The sequence below is a fragment of the Pipra filicauda genome, unplaced genomic scaffold (genome assembly GCF_003945595.2).
Source record: "Pipra filicauda isolate LSUMZ 115617 unplaced genomic scaffold, ASM394559v2 scaffold71_size5581439_pilon, whole genome shotgun sequence".
Lineage (NCBI taxonomy): Eukaryota > Metazoa > Chordata > Aves > Passeriformes > Pipridae > Pipra > Pipra filicauda.
In genome coordinates, this window is record NW_024104887.1 from 4,929,596 (window position 1) to 4,946,667 (window position 17,072).

Genomic DNA, 17,072 nt, shown 5'->3' on the forward strand with positions numbered 1-17,072 from the left:
AATCTCTCTCTCTCTCCCCCCTGGTTACAAATTAGGGTGTAAGGGTGAGTTTTGGCTCTCTGGATACGGACTTTGCTGCACCGCACACAACCCCCCACCCACCCCCTCCCAAAGTTTAGTGCTCTGAATTGCTGAGAACATTGGTCCACTGTGGTTCCCCCGCACGTACTGAGCCCGCCCGATGGCTTTCAGCATCTGTAGGCACTGCTGCCGGTTTGTTTTCTTGAGAAAAACCAAAAAAAAAAAATCATATACTGGTCTGCTATAAATTCAACAATACAATCCTTAGTTCTGAAGAGATATAGTTTCCATATAGTTTATAAACATTGTAAGACATACATATGGATAATTGAGGGGAAAGGGGAGAGCCTGTGCATTTGTTGGGGTTTTTTTTCGGATGTGTGAACATGGTTACAAAAAACACACCTCCTGCAGGTACCTCATTTCTTTAAGTGTTGGGTTTGTTTTTTGTTTGTTTGTTTTTTTTTTGTTTAATTCCACCTCTAATCAGTCTTTCCTTTGGTTGTTGGCTACTCCAAGCCCAGCAGGCAAGCCCTGTTCTGCTGTAATGCCTGAGATATTCAGGGGTTTGAGATTGTCTTCTAAGAGATTCCCAGCCAACTTTGGCCTCTGGGTTTGGAGCCAAAAGGGCTAAAACATGGGAGAACCAATGTCCTTATTACATCGGTATCAGTGTCCTTGCACTCACTTTCAGAGAAACAGTGTAGGCTTAATTGGTGATGGTTTTTACAGCAATTATGTTCCTTTCAGTAATTGGAGGGGTCGTTCGGAGCGCTCTCAAATGAACAGGATTTCACAAGAGCATGGATACAGTCCATTTGTCCGGTTGCTGTCACCGACGAATTGGCTACCGTCCCTGTTATCTGCTTTTTGTAAGGTTGGCTTTTTTTTGTTGTTGTTGTTGTAGGTGCTCGGTTAGGCTGTTTGTGACAAGGTGTGATAATGCCTTTTAATCCGCTCCCGCTGCGTTCGGCACAGTCCGCGTTGGCAGCCCGGCCGGGCACGGAGAGACCGTCAGAAGCCGAGACAGCGTTCTTCCCTTCGCCAGGCCAACGCTAGCCACGTACAAAAAAAGAAGAAGAAAAGAAACTCTGGTCCTTTGTAGATTGGTGGCAGTACAAGCTCCGCTCTGTCCGCGGCCGGGGGGCTCAGCGGATGACGGCCGCCAACACCACCATAAAAACCAGGAGCGACGCCCTGAGCCCCGAGCAGCCGGCTGCCTGCTGGACCCCGCTGGGGGGGCGGATGGGCGTCCGCCGGGTACACTTACCCTTGCGTTTGGGGGACAGCGTTGGCATCACCCCAAAGCTGAATTTGTGCTGATAATCAGGCACATAGTCTGGAACCTCCTGCCCGTTTTTCCGCGGCCCCAAGGACACCGGTTTAGAGGTTCGGTTACGGCTTTTGTGGCTGGTGCAGTTCTTGCCGGGTTTGCGGTAGCCCGGCCGGGAGCCTGGGGGGCCGGCGGGCTGGCTGCTGTGCAAACTGTTCTCAGCCCCTCTCTCCTTCCCCTTCTCCTTGGAGGAGTGGTGAGGGTGGTGGGTTTTGGAGGCTCCTCTGTCCGCTGTGGAGAAAGTGTGTGTTTTCATCTGATGGAGCGACTCGGACCCTGAACAGTTCCTAAAGTCTTCTGCTCTTAGCACCTTGAGGTCCTTGCCATGCATCTGCTCGGGCGACTCGCAGATGACACTGGAGCTGGAGCCTCTGAACCTGTGCAGCCATTCCCAGAGGGAACGGGCTTTGCAGTCGCAGCTCCATGGGTTCCCATTCAGCCTGAGAAACTCCAGGGCTCCCAGGTGGGCCAGGCAGTCCCCCTGCAGCTCCGAGAGGCTGTTATTGAACAGGAAAAGGGTGGTCAATCTTCGGAGGTCATGAAAAGCCCGCCTGTGAATCCACTGCAGCTGATTTTGATGGATGAGCAGCCGATCCAGGTTTATTAGTCCCCTGAACGTGTTCTGATGGAGGCTCCAGAGCTTGTTTCCATGGAGAAAAAGATGGCTGAGGTTAACCAAGTCAACAAAAATATCATCCTGAAGGAACTCAATGTGGTTGTCTTGCAGGTAAAGGTATTGCAGGTTGTGGAGGCCACCGAATATCCCGCTGGGGAGGGAGCTCAGCCCGCACTTGTAGAGATACAAGGCATGGAGTTTCACCAGCCCTTGGAAAGTGTCTGCAGCTAAAGCCCTTAGGTAGCGGTTGTCCCCCAGGTCCAGCTCTTCCAGGTTGACGAACCCGTCGAAGGTGTTTGGGTCAATGAAGGTGATGTTGTTGGAGTAGATCCAGAGGGTGACCATGGAGGGGCTGAAGTGGCCCCGCAGCAGCAAGGTGATCTGGTTGTTCTGGAGAAAGATCCTCTCGCTGTCCTCGGGGATGCCCTCGGGGATGGTGACGAAGTTGTGGGCCTGGCAGCTGACAGTCATCGGGGAGGGGTAGCACACGCAGTCGGTGGGGCAGCCCAGGGCACTGGGCACCTTCAACCCCAGCAGCACCAGCAGCAGCTCCGCAAACCCCCCTGTGCGGAGAGAGGGGAGAGCGGCGTCAGCGGGAACCGGGCACCTCCCGCCCACCCATCACTGCTGTGGAGACTATTCTGGGTGAAAAACGCCCCCAATTAACTCAGCCCTCCTCTCTGCTCATGAATTACCCACGCGGCTGTGATGAGTAGGCTCATCACCCACAGTAGTTAAAACGTGATGTATGGAGTACTCCCTGCCTCCTCGCCCTGCCTGCAACAGGCAGCTGGTTGTGCTCCCAGCCCAGAGCAGGCAGGAGAAACTTTCTCGGTGAGAATTCACGCTGGCAGTGCAGGCAGCAGAGCCCCTTGCCTGCAGGCAGCAGCGCCATCGGAGGAAATTTCGTGGTGTGAGAGCAAACAGAGGAAATGCAAACCCTTTTATGTGTCCACCCCTCCTTATAATACATCTCTCAAATCGCCTGCACTTACGTATCGGGGAGGAAAAGGAACAGAGATTTAGCAATTCCCAGTGAACCACCTAAAATTACACGTGGGCAGCGAATCCGCACAGCACACCCTGCTCTGCCAAAGGCACAGACCCATCCCCACCATCTCCTTTGACTACAGTTGTTAGACACCACCATCCACCCTGAAACCCAAGTGATTTGCAGGAAAATATGTTGTCAGCAGTTGGTGGGAAAGGCTGAGCCGAAAACTCCGTTTGGAAGTGGGATGCTCAGACATATTTCTAAATGGATGTCCTGTGGCAAAGCATATTGCATCCTCTAATGCTACAGTATGTGCTTGTGACTGGGGCTTTCTCACAGCAGAGAAGCAGAGAGTGAGGCAGGAATCATCCCCTCCCTCTGCTCAGCTCTCAGAGCACCAGTTTCACCGCCCTGCTCCCGTCTCGCTCCCACTCCTCACACCAGGCTTGCTTTCAGGCTATTCCTTCTGTGCCGAGTGGCTTTTCAGACTCATTGCACCAGACTTGTCATTTCTCATTCAGATTTTCCTCCTAGATTTGGCTTTTTCCTCTTATACACAAAATTTGCTCATGTCTAATGAATTCTGCCTCTGGACTTTACGGGGAAAAGGAGTAATAGCAGAGCAGCGCACAGCTGCTGGTGCCATCCTGCCCATGAGTTCTACTCAGCTTGTAATAATCTGAAAAACGAGAGTGGAAGTGGAGTTCATCTCTAATTACTCAACGTCGTTATCACCAGTTAGTCCAAGATCCTGGACCCCTTGGGCTTTTACAGTCCCTCTCTTCAGTGCCTGCAGCCGAATACAAGTGGGAGGCACAAAAACCTTACTGTTTTCTTATTAATTCTGTTTGAAATATAACTCCATGGTTGCTGTTGCCTTTTGCCCGGTATGGAGATCTATTACCGTTTAGTTAACAGCAGGTGACCCGTCCATCTGGACCCATCCTTTCAAGGCAAAGTTGTCACATATTTTAGATAAACTGGGTTATTCAGACTCTCCATAAATCACCAGTAAGAGGCAGTCAGGAAAAAAAATAGCATTGCTGCCCAAAGCATTGGACCAAGCCTTGGCTGTGATGGCAATGGGGAGGACAACTTCCAGGCGCTGCCCTTCAGGAACAAAGCGTCGGCTACCAAGAGGGATGTCTCATCCCTGCACCACTGCCAAAAAGGGGGTGATGAGTCGGGAACGCTTAATTCGCGACAACTCCTACGGCTGTGTAGGAAAAGGAATGTTCTCCAAGTCACCACCGTAGCATTTTGGCTTTGCTGTCGTGCCTTTGCGATGAGCGAGGGGCTGTGCTGGTGGGAGCATCGTGCCAGCGCTGACTACCCAGCACTCCCTGCCAAAACGGGAGCCCTCGCTGCAGCTCACCGTGCAAGCGCCGCCTGGGAAACAGTGGTATCCTGAGGATATTGTGATTATCCGAGTGCCAGATAACGATGGAAAAGATAAAACTATGTTTGCAGATATATTCTGCCGGGTTTTTTTACCCGCGGATGTGCTTTGCCAAGGTGGGACGGCTTCACGTTCCCCGTCTTTACCTTGGTGACACTGGAGTTTGAATCTTTCTGTAGGTCTTATGTTTATTAGTAAAATCCTGCCAGGCACAAGTGCTGCGACGATCTCCCACATGCAGAGTCTGTTATTGCAAATACCAAATCACAAGGGTCTGAATCAATAAACCATCTCCCAGCTATACGCAGCAGGTTGGAAGATTACATATTGCTTCCAAACAACAGTTTTATGCGCTCTTCCATGACACGACAGTTGCCAGGCTAACGGGATTACTGACGGGAGGTGGAGCCGGGCAGGGATCTGGGAGCATAGACGATTTCATGTATGGGGATGGTGATGACAGGCGGCTGTTAGCAGCACACGGCGATGGACGAAGGCAGCCTGGAGGTCTCCCTGGAGCATGGCCAAGGTAGAGGCTTCTGCCGAGAGGGAACACAGCATTTAACAGCTCGCTGCCTGCAGGGATAACTCCAGAGGTAAAGGTCAGAGGGAACTGAGTCCATCTCTTTATTTAACAGGCATCTGCAGGTTAACGGCTGGAGGTCCTATGGAGAGGGAGATGTGACTCCTGCAGCCATGGATGGCGGTGGGGATAGCCTGGGTTGTTGCTGGTTGTCAGCTTCCCAAGAGTATGATGGTAGGGAGAAAAGGCAGGGATGTGTTTCTACTTATGCGCTGCAACTCATGAGGAAGGAGAATGGGGAAACGGAAGGTTGGATGCTTAGGAAAAAAGGGTGAACAGGGGAGCAGGACTTGGAGAGAGAGTAGGTTTAGATTAGACGTAACAAAGGAATTCTTCCTTATGAGGGTGGTGAGGCCCTGGCACAGGTTGCTCAGAGAAACTGTGGCTGCCCCATCCCTGAAAGTGTTCAAGGTCAGGTTAAACAAGGCTCAGGGCAACTTGGTCTAGTGGAAGGTGTCCCTGCCCATGGGAGGGAAGATGGAACCAGATGGTCTTTAAAGTCCCTTCCAACCCAAACCATTCTGTGATTCTATGAAGGTCTGCACTCCCCAGTGGATGCAAACAAGGCACATGATCTCATCGAGGATGCTTTCCCTCCAAGCCCGTAAAACCTGCTGATTGTCTAGAGCTGTGAGAAGCTGCTCCTGAGATGCCCTGGTGTTGGTCGCAGTTTAGATTTGGGAATGTGACCCCCAAGAAGCAAAGAGGTTGTGGTCATGGAGCCATGAAGCTCCTGAAGCTGGTAACACCAGTGTTGCAATATCCAGCAGCCTAGTCCCACCAGGACAAGACAGCCAGGAGCACTTTGATCTCACTGGGCTTCCCAGGCAGCAAAGCAAGATGGGAACTTCCCAAGAGGTCCCAGCCCAGCTCTCCTGATAGTCTGACCCTGTCTAACTTGTTGAACTTGTTATTCCTGATTCAGCCTTTTCAACTTCATCTTGTAAAGGTTGTGAGGCAGATGGAGGGTCACCAGCCTATGTGTCAGAGCTCACCAGGGAGGGAGAGCTTCAAAAGCAGCACAGAAAAATCTTACAGAAACCTGCTGGTGAAGTGAGTAAAACCAAATCCCCGCTGACATGGATAAAACCAGCAAAGGGGTGTTTATCTCCTGCTTTTCTCCCACTAACACGCTGTGTCACCCCGGCTTCTGCTCGCCGTGTCCTTCTGCCGCCTCCTGCTTCTGACTGAGGTTTCAGTGATTGGAATGAATTCGTCCGACTGTCCAAACCATTTCCCATGTAGCACCCCTCTAATTGAGCATTAATTAGGCATCAGTTAATGAATGCTTGAAATAATTCATCTTTGGATGCGTCCAGTTTGCAGTCTTACTTTTAACAGCATTAGACTCATTATTAGATTAACATTGTTATAAATGTTCTCCATTACCTGCTTGTTTCCATTGTCTTAGCCTTATTACCGAGAGTGAAAATCACTCCTCCCGCATGCATTATTGATGAGTAAGGACTTTCTATATGTAGCACGGGATTAATTGTTATACAGTGTAATGCATTTAGCGTGAAGCCTCGATTTGTGCAGGAGCTGAAAGCAGCCAGAAGAATGCAGACGCCCGGAGCCAGCATGCTCGGCCAGACACTGCACATCTCTCTCCAGCCCAGACCAGGTTCCTCCCAGGCCGGTGCCAGCACAGGAAGAAATTTGGAAAAAAAAAACAAAACCCTTGGTTTGATACCCGGGATCAAAGAGGAAGGTTTGAAGGGTTGGAGCACTTCTCTGCCATGGCAGCAGGGACACTTGCCTCTGCAGTGGCACTTCCTCCAGAGAGCTTGGTGTACCTGCACCAGCAGTTTTCTTGCTTTTTAAGATTTATAACACTTTGCTGTATCTCCGAGCAAGGCAGAGCCTTGGTTTCTTTAGGACAACATGGTGCCACTTCTTTTCATTAGGAGTCTCAGGCTCAAGGCAAATACATCACTTAGGACAAGGATGGATGCTTTGTCCCTGGGGGATGCACCTGCAGAACCCCCCCCAAAAGGCAGCCCTGCCATGAACCCCCACTACCCCCTGTGCATTCCCTCTTGGCAAGTTGCTGTTCTCCCACAGACTCTTTCACCTCTCCACCCGGACAAGCTTATATGGGTCACAGCCCTTCTAATTCTCCAGCAGGAGAATCCGCTCTCGAGGATGGAGCAGGTTGCTTCTCTTCCAAATCTCTCCTAAACCGCCATCTGCTTTGGGAGACCCATCTTAGCTCATGTCTACATGCAACTTGACTGCCTGCTTACTGTGTCCATTACTGGGGCTGCTCAAGCTGTTAGATTTATAAGCTCTTTAGAGCAAAGCCCTCGTCTTCTGGTTGCTGATTTATGTATCTTTACTGCCATAAAACACTATGTATAGCTACTACATAATATAAATAATAATACTTAACCAGAGTGTGCTACAAGTGGGGAGAAAGCATCTGGCTCGCAGACGGGATTATCAAAAAGGGAAAAGCTTCCTCATCACTCACCCTCTTCTGAGGCCAAACTCACACCTGGTGTAACACCACCACCTCGCTGTCAGCAAGCTCCAGAGAGAGATTTTCCTGCCCCTTCCCACTCTGCCTCTATCAAAGGATGTTTTCTAAATCCACCCTGAGCAAACTAGTGCACAAAGACATGACAACAACCCCCGGGGAAAGTACACTTTGAAACTTGGGAACAAATTCAGAATTGGATGTTCACATAGAGAAAAACTGTTGTTTAGGGAGAAAAAGAAGCCTCGAACGTTCACAATTTCATCATCCAAGTGAAGGACAATGAAAGACAAGGCCAGAGCAGTAACAGCAACTGGGCATGAGCCAAGAGCCAAACTCCGGATCTGAGACGGTTTGACAAAGCGGTGTCAGACCTGTGCTTAGTGGCTGCAGGGTTTATTTCCTCTTCTTCTTTTTTTTTTTTAGAAAACAGAGGATAAGATAAACAAGCCAATCCTGATTGTTACATAGCCTAAATTCCCCAGTGAGCAGCAGCTTGCTTGCAGCCTCTCTGCAAAGCCCCTTAGGTGCTGCCCCGTGGTCCTGCAGCGCTCAGCAGCAGGAGGATCCTCTCTGGGATTCCTCCCAAAACATCAGCTACAGCTCCCAGCACCAGGACACAGCACAGGGCTTTGCTTTCTGCATGAGCTGCCTTTCAACCAAAGAGTGGCAGCCACCCATCCACCTTCATCATTTTATTACTTTTTTTTTTGCGACCGGTGTCATAAATAACTGACAGATCCCAGCTGTTTGGAATTATGGTTTCTGATGGAGTGACAGCTGCTCCCAATCCCCCAGTCATCACCCCGGCAGTTCTGGAACATTTCAGCAACATAAAAATCATTGGAGATAATTTCGGTTTTGCATAATTTGGTTAGGCAAGCTGTGATTTAATGGCAATTATGACCTCCGAGGCAGAAGATGAGCTTGGAGGCTACTGGCTTCACACGACTTTAGCTCGGGGTGCAGCGTCAGGGATGTTCCAGGGAGACGGTACTACAAGAAAAAAACCCCTTCTCCAGCAGCTGGAAATTGCCTTCCTTGGCTGGCAAGTGGAAAGACAGTTCCCAAAGGAAGAAGCATACAAGGAAATTTGGAAGGAATAGTGCTTAAGAAAGCTTTGGGAAGAGGCTGGTGCCAAAAGATGCATCGGGAGGTACTTTTTAAAGAAAAGCCAGGAAAAGGTTGTAGACTGGGGAGTGCTGTAGCCCCTACAAACCCTTCTGTGTCACAGTATCTCATGTGTTAACTGGTAAAAAACCTCCTCTTGGTCACCCTGACATTAAGAAGCAAATCCTTCTCCTGCGACTGAGATGGGAGAGCTGGCTGGAATCAGGAATGGGCAGCATTCCCTTTGCAGGCAGCTGCCTGGTCTGTGGGCACTGCCCTTTGCTCTCCCCTCTCACAGGGTCTCCTGCTCTGGGCTGTGTTTCCTCCTCTCCCTGGTGCTTCTCATCCATCCCAGAACCCCTTGGTTTGCATTCCTCCAGTGGTGACTGACCGGAGCAAACCCTTGGGCAGCCAAGTTGTGCTGGGAGGTCGGCTAAGGATGGAGAATTGTGCTCAAGGATCTCTGGGGACATCCTGGTGTTTCTGGCTGAGGGCAAAATGTGGCTTAATAGCAGGAAAAACTTTTGTCTGGAGATGAGAATGTCCGATTTCCCCCCTCCATCACAGCTGCCAACCAGCTTGGACTTTGCTGTCACTAAAGCTCAGGGCAGAGACCTGGGCTCAGCAGCACCCCAAAATCAAGTCCTTTAGAATATTGCAAGTTCAATTTACATTTGCTGACCCAGTATCTGGAGCTATTCACCTTCCTCCACCAAAGTCAAGGCCAAGGTCACCTGGAAGTTTCTGGATGGTGGTCATTAACTCCTACTGCAGTTTGAAACCAGACCATAAATTTCATAGTGTAATAATGTAAAAATCAATAACTCTGTTTGAAACAATAGCTTTGTCTTCCATTTCAGCCGGCTCTGATATCTCCCCATGGACCACGTCCCTCTGAATCACACAAATAAAGAGAGAGGAGCGATGGGTGGCAGGGAGGCTGCTCTCCTGCCAGGTGCCCAGCCCCTCCATCGTTACAGATTCAATTAGTTAATTTATTCCTCTCTTGCAGTTAAACTCCAGGATGATTTAAAAGGAAAAAAAAAGGAGCCTTTTATACTCAGTCTCTCTGACATCCCGTCCGACACAATGTCCCTGAGGCTTTCCATGTGAGAGATGCCCAAGCCCCTGCTGCCCATCACCATGGGCAGCACAGCCAAACCCCAAAATACTTTTGGAAAGACACAGAACCAACTCACACAAGCAAAAAAAAAAAGAAAGTCCGCCCTTTTCCAGCTCTGGCTTTCTGGGCGAGGGAGGTCTGGCTTCCTTTGCTTGCTTATTTTCCGTTGTTTGCTGTAGCACTGGCTTGAAATATACATTGAGAAGCAGGATTGTCTTTCACATGTTGGTGGATGTGTGATCCTCAAAAACAAATTAGCACCGATTCACTTCTATATAGAGTGCAGCCGTCAGGGAATCACTCCTGAATTCACAGCGAAGGAAAGTAATAATGCTTCCAGCGTGCTAATCCTCTCCAAGAGCAGCCCCTGAACTCTCTCCTGGTGCTGGAGGCACCACTGGAAATTACAATTGTACTGAAAAAATAATAAATAAGTACAGAAATTGGCAGGGTTTGTGCTAGTCCAGAGGATTTGTACCCTAATGTGGAACTCCCTGTTTAATTAGCACTCCTCTCTGTCTGCATCTCCTCCTCCCGCTCTCAAGCTAAAGAAAAAGGGGGAAAAAGGAGGTCAATGATGGAAGTGGCTGTGGGATTGAAACTCAGCTACAGGAACTTGTTTAATTTAAATGCTTTTTTCAGGACTAAAATACAGAGAAGCAGAGGGAGTGTAGAGTGTGTTTTCCCCGTGCAATCTGCTCTGCTTAACCCCAGTTCTCAGTACACCTTCCTCTGCAGCCATGCCCTTGGAGTACAGCTGCAGTCAGATGCTGCTGGTCCTACTGCAGGAATGGGGCACAAAACTGGTACCACGGTGCGGGTTTGAGAGAAGACTATGTAGATCACAGGCTGGGCTGCTGCTTGCACAGAGTTGGAGACAAATCATTGGGATGGGATGAGATGGGATAGAATAGAATGTTTCCCTTGGAAGGGCCCTACAATGGTCATCTGGTCCAAATGCCTGAGCACTTCAGGGCTGCCCAAAAGTTAAAGCTTGTTATTAAGGGCACTGTCCAAATGCCTATGGAACACTGACAGGTGTTGGGGCATCGGCTGCCTCTCCAGGAAACCTGTTCCAGGGTCTGACCACCCTCCCAGTAAAGGAATGCTTCCTAATGTCCAGTCTAAACCTCTCCTGGTGCTGCTTTGAACCATTCCCATGTGTCCTATCCCTGGATACCAGGGAGAAGAGATCATCTTCTTTTTCTTGAGTCTCCTTTCCCTGCTGCCAGAGGGTTTATTGCTCCCCTGTGTCTCATCCCATTGTGCATGATGGACCAGCATTTCAAAAGCCATTGGGACCTTCCTGAAGTGCAGGCATGCCAGAGGGAAATGGCACTTCTCTTTGCACAGGGATGAGTCCAGTCCTTGGGTCCTGCTGTGGCTGGAGGTGTCAATGGAAACCAGGATACTCCCACACCTCAAGGAGAGGACACCCCAAGTGCGACATGCACAGATACTGCAGAATTTCAGGCATGGACAGGGGGCTTTACTGGCTCCTGGCACTGCTGTCCTGTTCCCCAGCAGGCAGCAGGTATCCTCTGCTGGTCCCTAGCACAGGACTGGGCTCTGGCAGGACGTGCCAGCAGCCTGCAGTGAAGCCAGAATAGAAGTTGGCAAAGGACAGGGAGATCTTGAGGTCCCTGAGAAGGGACTAATAATTCCAATTGCCCCCGAGGAAAGAGAAATGCAGGAGGATGACTTGAGCTTAGTGGATTGTCTGAGGCATCTCAGGGGATCATCAGATACTTCCACTCCCTTTTTGTCCCGAGGTGACAAGTTTTCCTTCCCATTCACAGAAATGCAAAGTAGTTCATTCACAGCAGTAATAAGAACTATGTCCTTTGTAAAACAGCCGGTGAGCGAACCCTTCAGAGGTGCTTTACAGCAAAACAATTGCAGATGAAATGACAAAACCCACCCCAGCTGAGCACCAGCCAGATCGGTATCAAATGCTGAACAAGCTCATGTGTAGCGAAAGCAGATTCACCAGTTTCCCTGCCAGCAGCTGGCCAAGACCTACGGAGGGTTTCTTTAGGATCAGAAATACAGCCAAAACAGAGCAAATATGAGATGGAAGAGCAAAGTGACAGCTGCCTGGGCTCTCAGTGCATGCTTGGCTGCCCCATCCAGCCCACATCCCCAGGAGAGGGAAAAACTGGAGGCTGTAGAACACCAGGAATGCACTGGATGGATATTTACCTGGATGGAGCTGGGAGCGGACAGCAACTCGACACAGGGAGGTGAAGGTGTTTTTATGTTAACACGGATAATAGGGAGAGCATTAGTTCTATAAACTTGTAATCCTGCTGAGGTCCCGACCCCAGCAGTGTCCTGTGCCACTGAGATCCACAAGCCAATTTTGTACCATGCCGTGTAGGATCCCTTTCATCCCTTTTCAGTCTTTCTGCATTTCACATTTGCTGGATGTCCTTGTGTTTGGTGGAGAAGAGGGCAAATTGGAGCCTGTCATGTACCTTCTTCCTCATTCAGCAGCACATCATTCTGCCTACAGCAGGGGGGAAGGAGACGGACAGGCAGGCATCAAAGCTGCCGGCTCTGTCACATTTTCTTCCCCCCAACCAAAAAAGAAGTGATGGCGTCATTTGGAGCCCAGCCCACAGGCTCAGGTCTCTCTCCCACACCCAAAAAGGGCAGCAGCACCTTCCTCTGTGCCCTTGGTCTCCTCTCAGGGTGATGCCACGAGCCCTCCAGACGAGCATCCTTGCGGGTTGCCAGCCAAGTGAGCGCGGCAGACACCGGCAAAACCCCATTCCCACCGGCACCGTGAGCGCGGCTGCCTTTCAGAGACCTCTCCTGTGCTTTGCACTGAACTTTTTACCAGCTCATGAAAAACGCAGTGATGAAAGCCGAGTGTGAATAGCTGTGCTGTGCACAGCTCCTCTGCTCGGCATCCGGGGCCGAGCTGTGCCGCGCGGGGCTGTTGGGAGGTTTAATGAGCCGATGGAAGACGCTGTGTGCCCAGTTAGATATCGGGCACTGTCACTCTCCCACACGGCTCTTGGGGTGAAGGGGGATGTGGGGCAGCTGAGGACTGGGGAGGGAGGGGAAGTCACCACTCGGTGAGCACCAATGCTTTGCCAAACCCCTGAAATCTGTGTGGCTGGAGCGGTTGGATACCGGGAATAAATGTGCAAGCTACGAACGTGGTGAGGACACAGCACTTTGCTAATATCCTGCTTTGTCTAGCTCCGATGCCGGCATTTCATCCCAAAATATCCCCCCCGCGTGTCCCTCCGGGAGTGGACTTTTGTGGAGATGCTGCACATCCCCCAGCGCCACGCAAGTGCCTGCATTAAAAGCTTAATAAAAATAGCTTGATAGCGGGATATGTTCCCATCACCGGCGGCTCCTGAGCCCGCTGCCGATCCCTGCGCCTCCAACGCAGCAAGGCCAAGTAATTACGGGATGGGGGCTGCAAGGTCTCGACAGTCTAATTTCTATTAATTACAACCCGTGTATGATCCTGTCGCTGCAGAAAGGGGAGACGGGGAGATGGGAAATTGTTGCAGGTCTGGGAAGGGAACGGGAGATGCTGAAGGATGGTGGTGCTGACCCACAGCATCCAAAACAGCCAGGTTGGCCACAGCGAGGACGGGTTTATGGTGGGAAGCAACAGGCTGGGCTGTGTGGAGTGACAGGGATGTTCTACCCTCCGCCTCCTCCCGTTGTGTTGCTTAAATGCACGTTTTGCAAAGTTAAAACAAATCGCAAAGAGCAGAAATCAGGTTTTTTAGGGGAAAAGAAAAAAAAAAGAGAATCTTGGCAGAAGGATAAAGGAAGGCAACTGAAATGCTCATTAAAACTGAGGGGCTCTGTTTCCTTGTCCAAGTGGCCACATCTCCGGAGGCTCCCAGATTCTTTGAAATGCCTTGTCAGACAAAGCCTTTCATCCTACCTGATTCTGGCTAAATTCATGGACCCAGAAATTTTCACTGGAAACAGGAATGAAGGAGCAACTTCATTCTGACTTTTTGCTTCCCATCTGATCGCTGTTGATACAATTTATTCCTATGACAGCATCTGCTGCTTTCACGGGTTTTTATTCTGAAGTACAACTCGTCTTTGTTAGTCCCATTTTCGGGCCTTTCATCATTTGAGTCACAACATAAAAGGCATTTAAACACTCCTGCTTGGAAACCAGCCTGGGGAGAGGATGGGAGCAGGGAAATGCCATGTCTCCCCAGCTCCATCCCTCCTTCGGTGTGGGATGAGGTGTCCCAGCGTGCCACAGCCCTGCCGTGCTTCCCCCATGCCTCCTGCCGAGGATGGCAGCAATAAGGATGTCGTATCTCCTTTTTGGAGTGATGCTGTGAAATCTAGATGTGGTTTGGAGGTGCAGCTCCATGCAGAGCTCTGCATTCCACACCTCTGTCAGGGCAACATCTCTCCTGGCTACCTTTCACCCAGTGAGTGTTCCCAGGGGCTCCATGCCCTCCTCAACACTCAAACCTCTCATTAGACAACTAATTGCCTTCCACTGCTGTGGCTCCAGCCCAGGCTGTGGTGCTCAGCTCCACACGTCTCCATTCTGGGGGGCTCTGCCACCCCTTGCTGCCACCCACACCCCCTCTGAGCTCACCAGGGACCCTTGTTCCCACCAGTACTGGCAGATCCTGCTCTGCCCTGGCATCTGCTGAGCTTCTGGAGGCATCAGGGAGTTCAGAGCTACCCACGGAAAACTGGAGTCTAATAATAGCTCCGTGGTGTCGCACCAGCGGAGAGCTGGAACAGCTACATCTGGCAGGGAGAGGCCACCACTGGCTGCCTGCGCCTGCCTGGGCTCCTGTCTGCTCAGCTGGAAGAGAAATGCCTTTCCCAGGAACCTCCTCCCTGGCTCCCAGCTCCGCTCACCCCTGCAGCCCCCACTGCGGCTGAGGGACCGCTCTCCGTGCTACAAGGATTCCCTGGCAAAGGCAGCGTGGCTCCCAGCACTCCCCAAAACCCTCACCACACGTATGCCATGGGCACAGGGCTCCATGCCTGTGGTGAGATTTGGACCCTATGGAGAAGCCACTGGGGGCACAGAATGGGCAGCACCCACCCCACCACTCCCCCAGCTTGGCGCTGGATGAGCATCCTTGGGACGTGGTGGCCCGTCCCCCTCCTGCTTTAATTCCCCTGCCATATTTTTCACTCCAGCAGGCACTGCTGGCACCTGAGCATCTTCCAGCAACATCCCTCATTCCACCTGGTGTCTCTCACCCTGGATCCCATCCCTTGTCCCCCAGCTCCCAGGAAAGCGAGCGCAGCTGGAAGCTGTGCTGCCGCTTATTGGAATAACCTTTCAGGTTTCATTTAGCGCCGCTCGCTTCCAGCCCACCTTCCCATCGTCAGCACTTTACTAATTGCAACTTTTAACTCGTTGTGCCTAGGCAGCCCAAGAGCAGCCACTGCCATAAAGACACAGGGTCCCTCTGTTCCCCATCACTGCTTGCTCCCCAGAATAAGGGTCAGTCTAACTAAGTGTGACTATCACACCGACCACAGCCCATGTGGCCCCACTCCTGCTCCTGGCTCACTCCACAAGCTTCGTGCTTTGGGAAAAGAGCAATGCATCCCAGAAGACCAAAATCCCAGGCAAAATCCCAGTGGTCACCTAGGAGTATAAATCAGTGCATGGCTGGGGAGGGAGGAGGTAAGAGATCCTGATGGCTATCTGAGCACTGTCTGCCTGAGACTTATTCAATTATGGCTCTTGAGTTCAGCATCTGAGCCCGGCGCGGCGGGGACCGGGCGGGAGGGAGGTGGGTTACAGCCCCCTAATTCAATCACGGGGCAGAGGCGCTGGCGCAGGCGGCGGGGAAGAAGAGCCGTCGCTGTCAACACAGAGAGAACGAGGCTTCAACAGCCTTCCCGGATGGCTCTGCCCACTGACCCCTCATGGAGCTCCCAGATGCATTTCCCGATACACTGGGAAAGGCTCCGTGTCTCTGTTAAGGGCTGGGGATGCGATGAAGCCGCAGTCCCGGGTCTGGTCCAGCCCCAGTGCCTGTGAGAGGGAGCTGGGCCACCACACAGGATTGCACTGACCAAAGACCACCTGCACTGAAAGGTGGGATGTTCCCACCCCTGTCGCTGCATAGCTTCTGTCCAAAGACAAAACAGGCCAAGAAACCATTGTTTTAGGAAAGCCAGAGGGTTTTTTTACAGAAGTCCAAGAAACAGGGAAGAAGGAAGATGAGATGCTGTTTCCCAACTGACATAATGAACCAGTGAGTGTGACTAAAACTTGGGGAGGGTTTGCACAGGGGTTCAGGTACTGTGGTGATGCCTATGGCATCGAAGCCTCAGCAGATGCCCAGGGAGATGGGGACAGAGGGATATAATCAGACAGGAAATTAAGGAGGGAGCTGGGAAGGCGAATGCCTTCCCTGAAAGCATTTACAAGGTCAACGATTAAAAGTGGAGCAGAGTGAGGATTTGGCTCAGGCATAGGAGTGGGACCACGCCGGGATGCTCGGTGGGAGGCAGATGAATGCCCAGCTCCCACGCCGGCACCGCATTACCCAGCTGAGGGCTGAGAGAGGCACTGAGACAAGGTCACGGTCCCACTGGAGCGGCGCGGGCGGCGAGGGAGCTCCAGCTACGCCAGCTCCTGCCTCCACAGCAGCAAATTCAATCGTGGCGAATAACAGAGTGGAACAAAATCCAGCAATGCAATAAAATCTCCCTGTGTCTTGTTCACCTGAAGCCGAGCAGCCGGAGCTCACACAGGAGGTGGCACGGCCTCTGTGGGTAACCTCGTGTCTGAGGAGCCCGGAGAGAAGAGGGAGGGTTTTAAATGGCCCTTTGGGTGCTTTCCACGGATGGCAGGTCATCCCGCTGCCAACGAGGCTCACGGGGAGAGGAGTGCGACCGCCGGATTTTAGAGCAAGGGAGAGATGCTGATTCCTTAAGAACCGGGAAGGCGAAATCCAATTGTGCAGCATCCACGGCTGCCATTAACCTGTCTGTGTACTCCCGCGGCCGCCCATTCCTCTCCGCCTGACAGCCGGGGCTGCCCAGCACACGCTGCCCCGGCTGCCCGGGGATTTGTGGCTGCCTGCTGCAACGGCACAGAACTGTGCCGCAGGCTTTTCTCCGGTGCTTTGCTCTGCTTCCAAAATGGAGAGCTGGTTAAACGTCCCCTGGTGAGCTGTGGAGCTGTGGAACTGATTGCTGGAGAAGGAGGAATGGTGGCAGCATGTGATGGGTGGCTGCGGGAGGAGCTGCTGGAGCAGACCATAGCTTCCAAGCCCAAAATTGAGGCCAGGAAAGAAAATGGCACTGGGGGTCCTTGAAGGAGGGTCCTTGGGACGTTCCTTGGGAATACTCCTGGGGCATTCAGCTTGTCCAACAGGCACAGCCCAGCACACTCGCAGGCTCACTTGACAGCAGCTTTTGCCATCAG

General features: G+C 51.6%; 1 protein-coding gene across 1 annotated transcript in view; it reads right to left on the bottom strand.

The window, feature by feature from the left end:
• Nucleotides 1–241: 241 nt before the first annotated feature.
• Nucleotides 242–17,072, bottom strand: part of RTN4RL1 (reticulon 4 receptor like 1) — a 29,552-nt gene continuing 12,721 nt past the window's right edge. Inside the window, exon 2 of the mRNA XM_027725998.2 lies at nt 242–2,533. Coding sequence (XP_027581799.1) covers nt 1,170–2,533 — 1,364 coding nt within the window. The 3' untranslated portion in view covers nt 242–1,169. The remainder of the gene's footprint in view (nt 2,534–17,072) is intronic.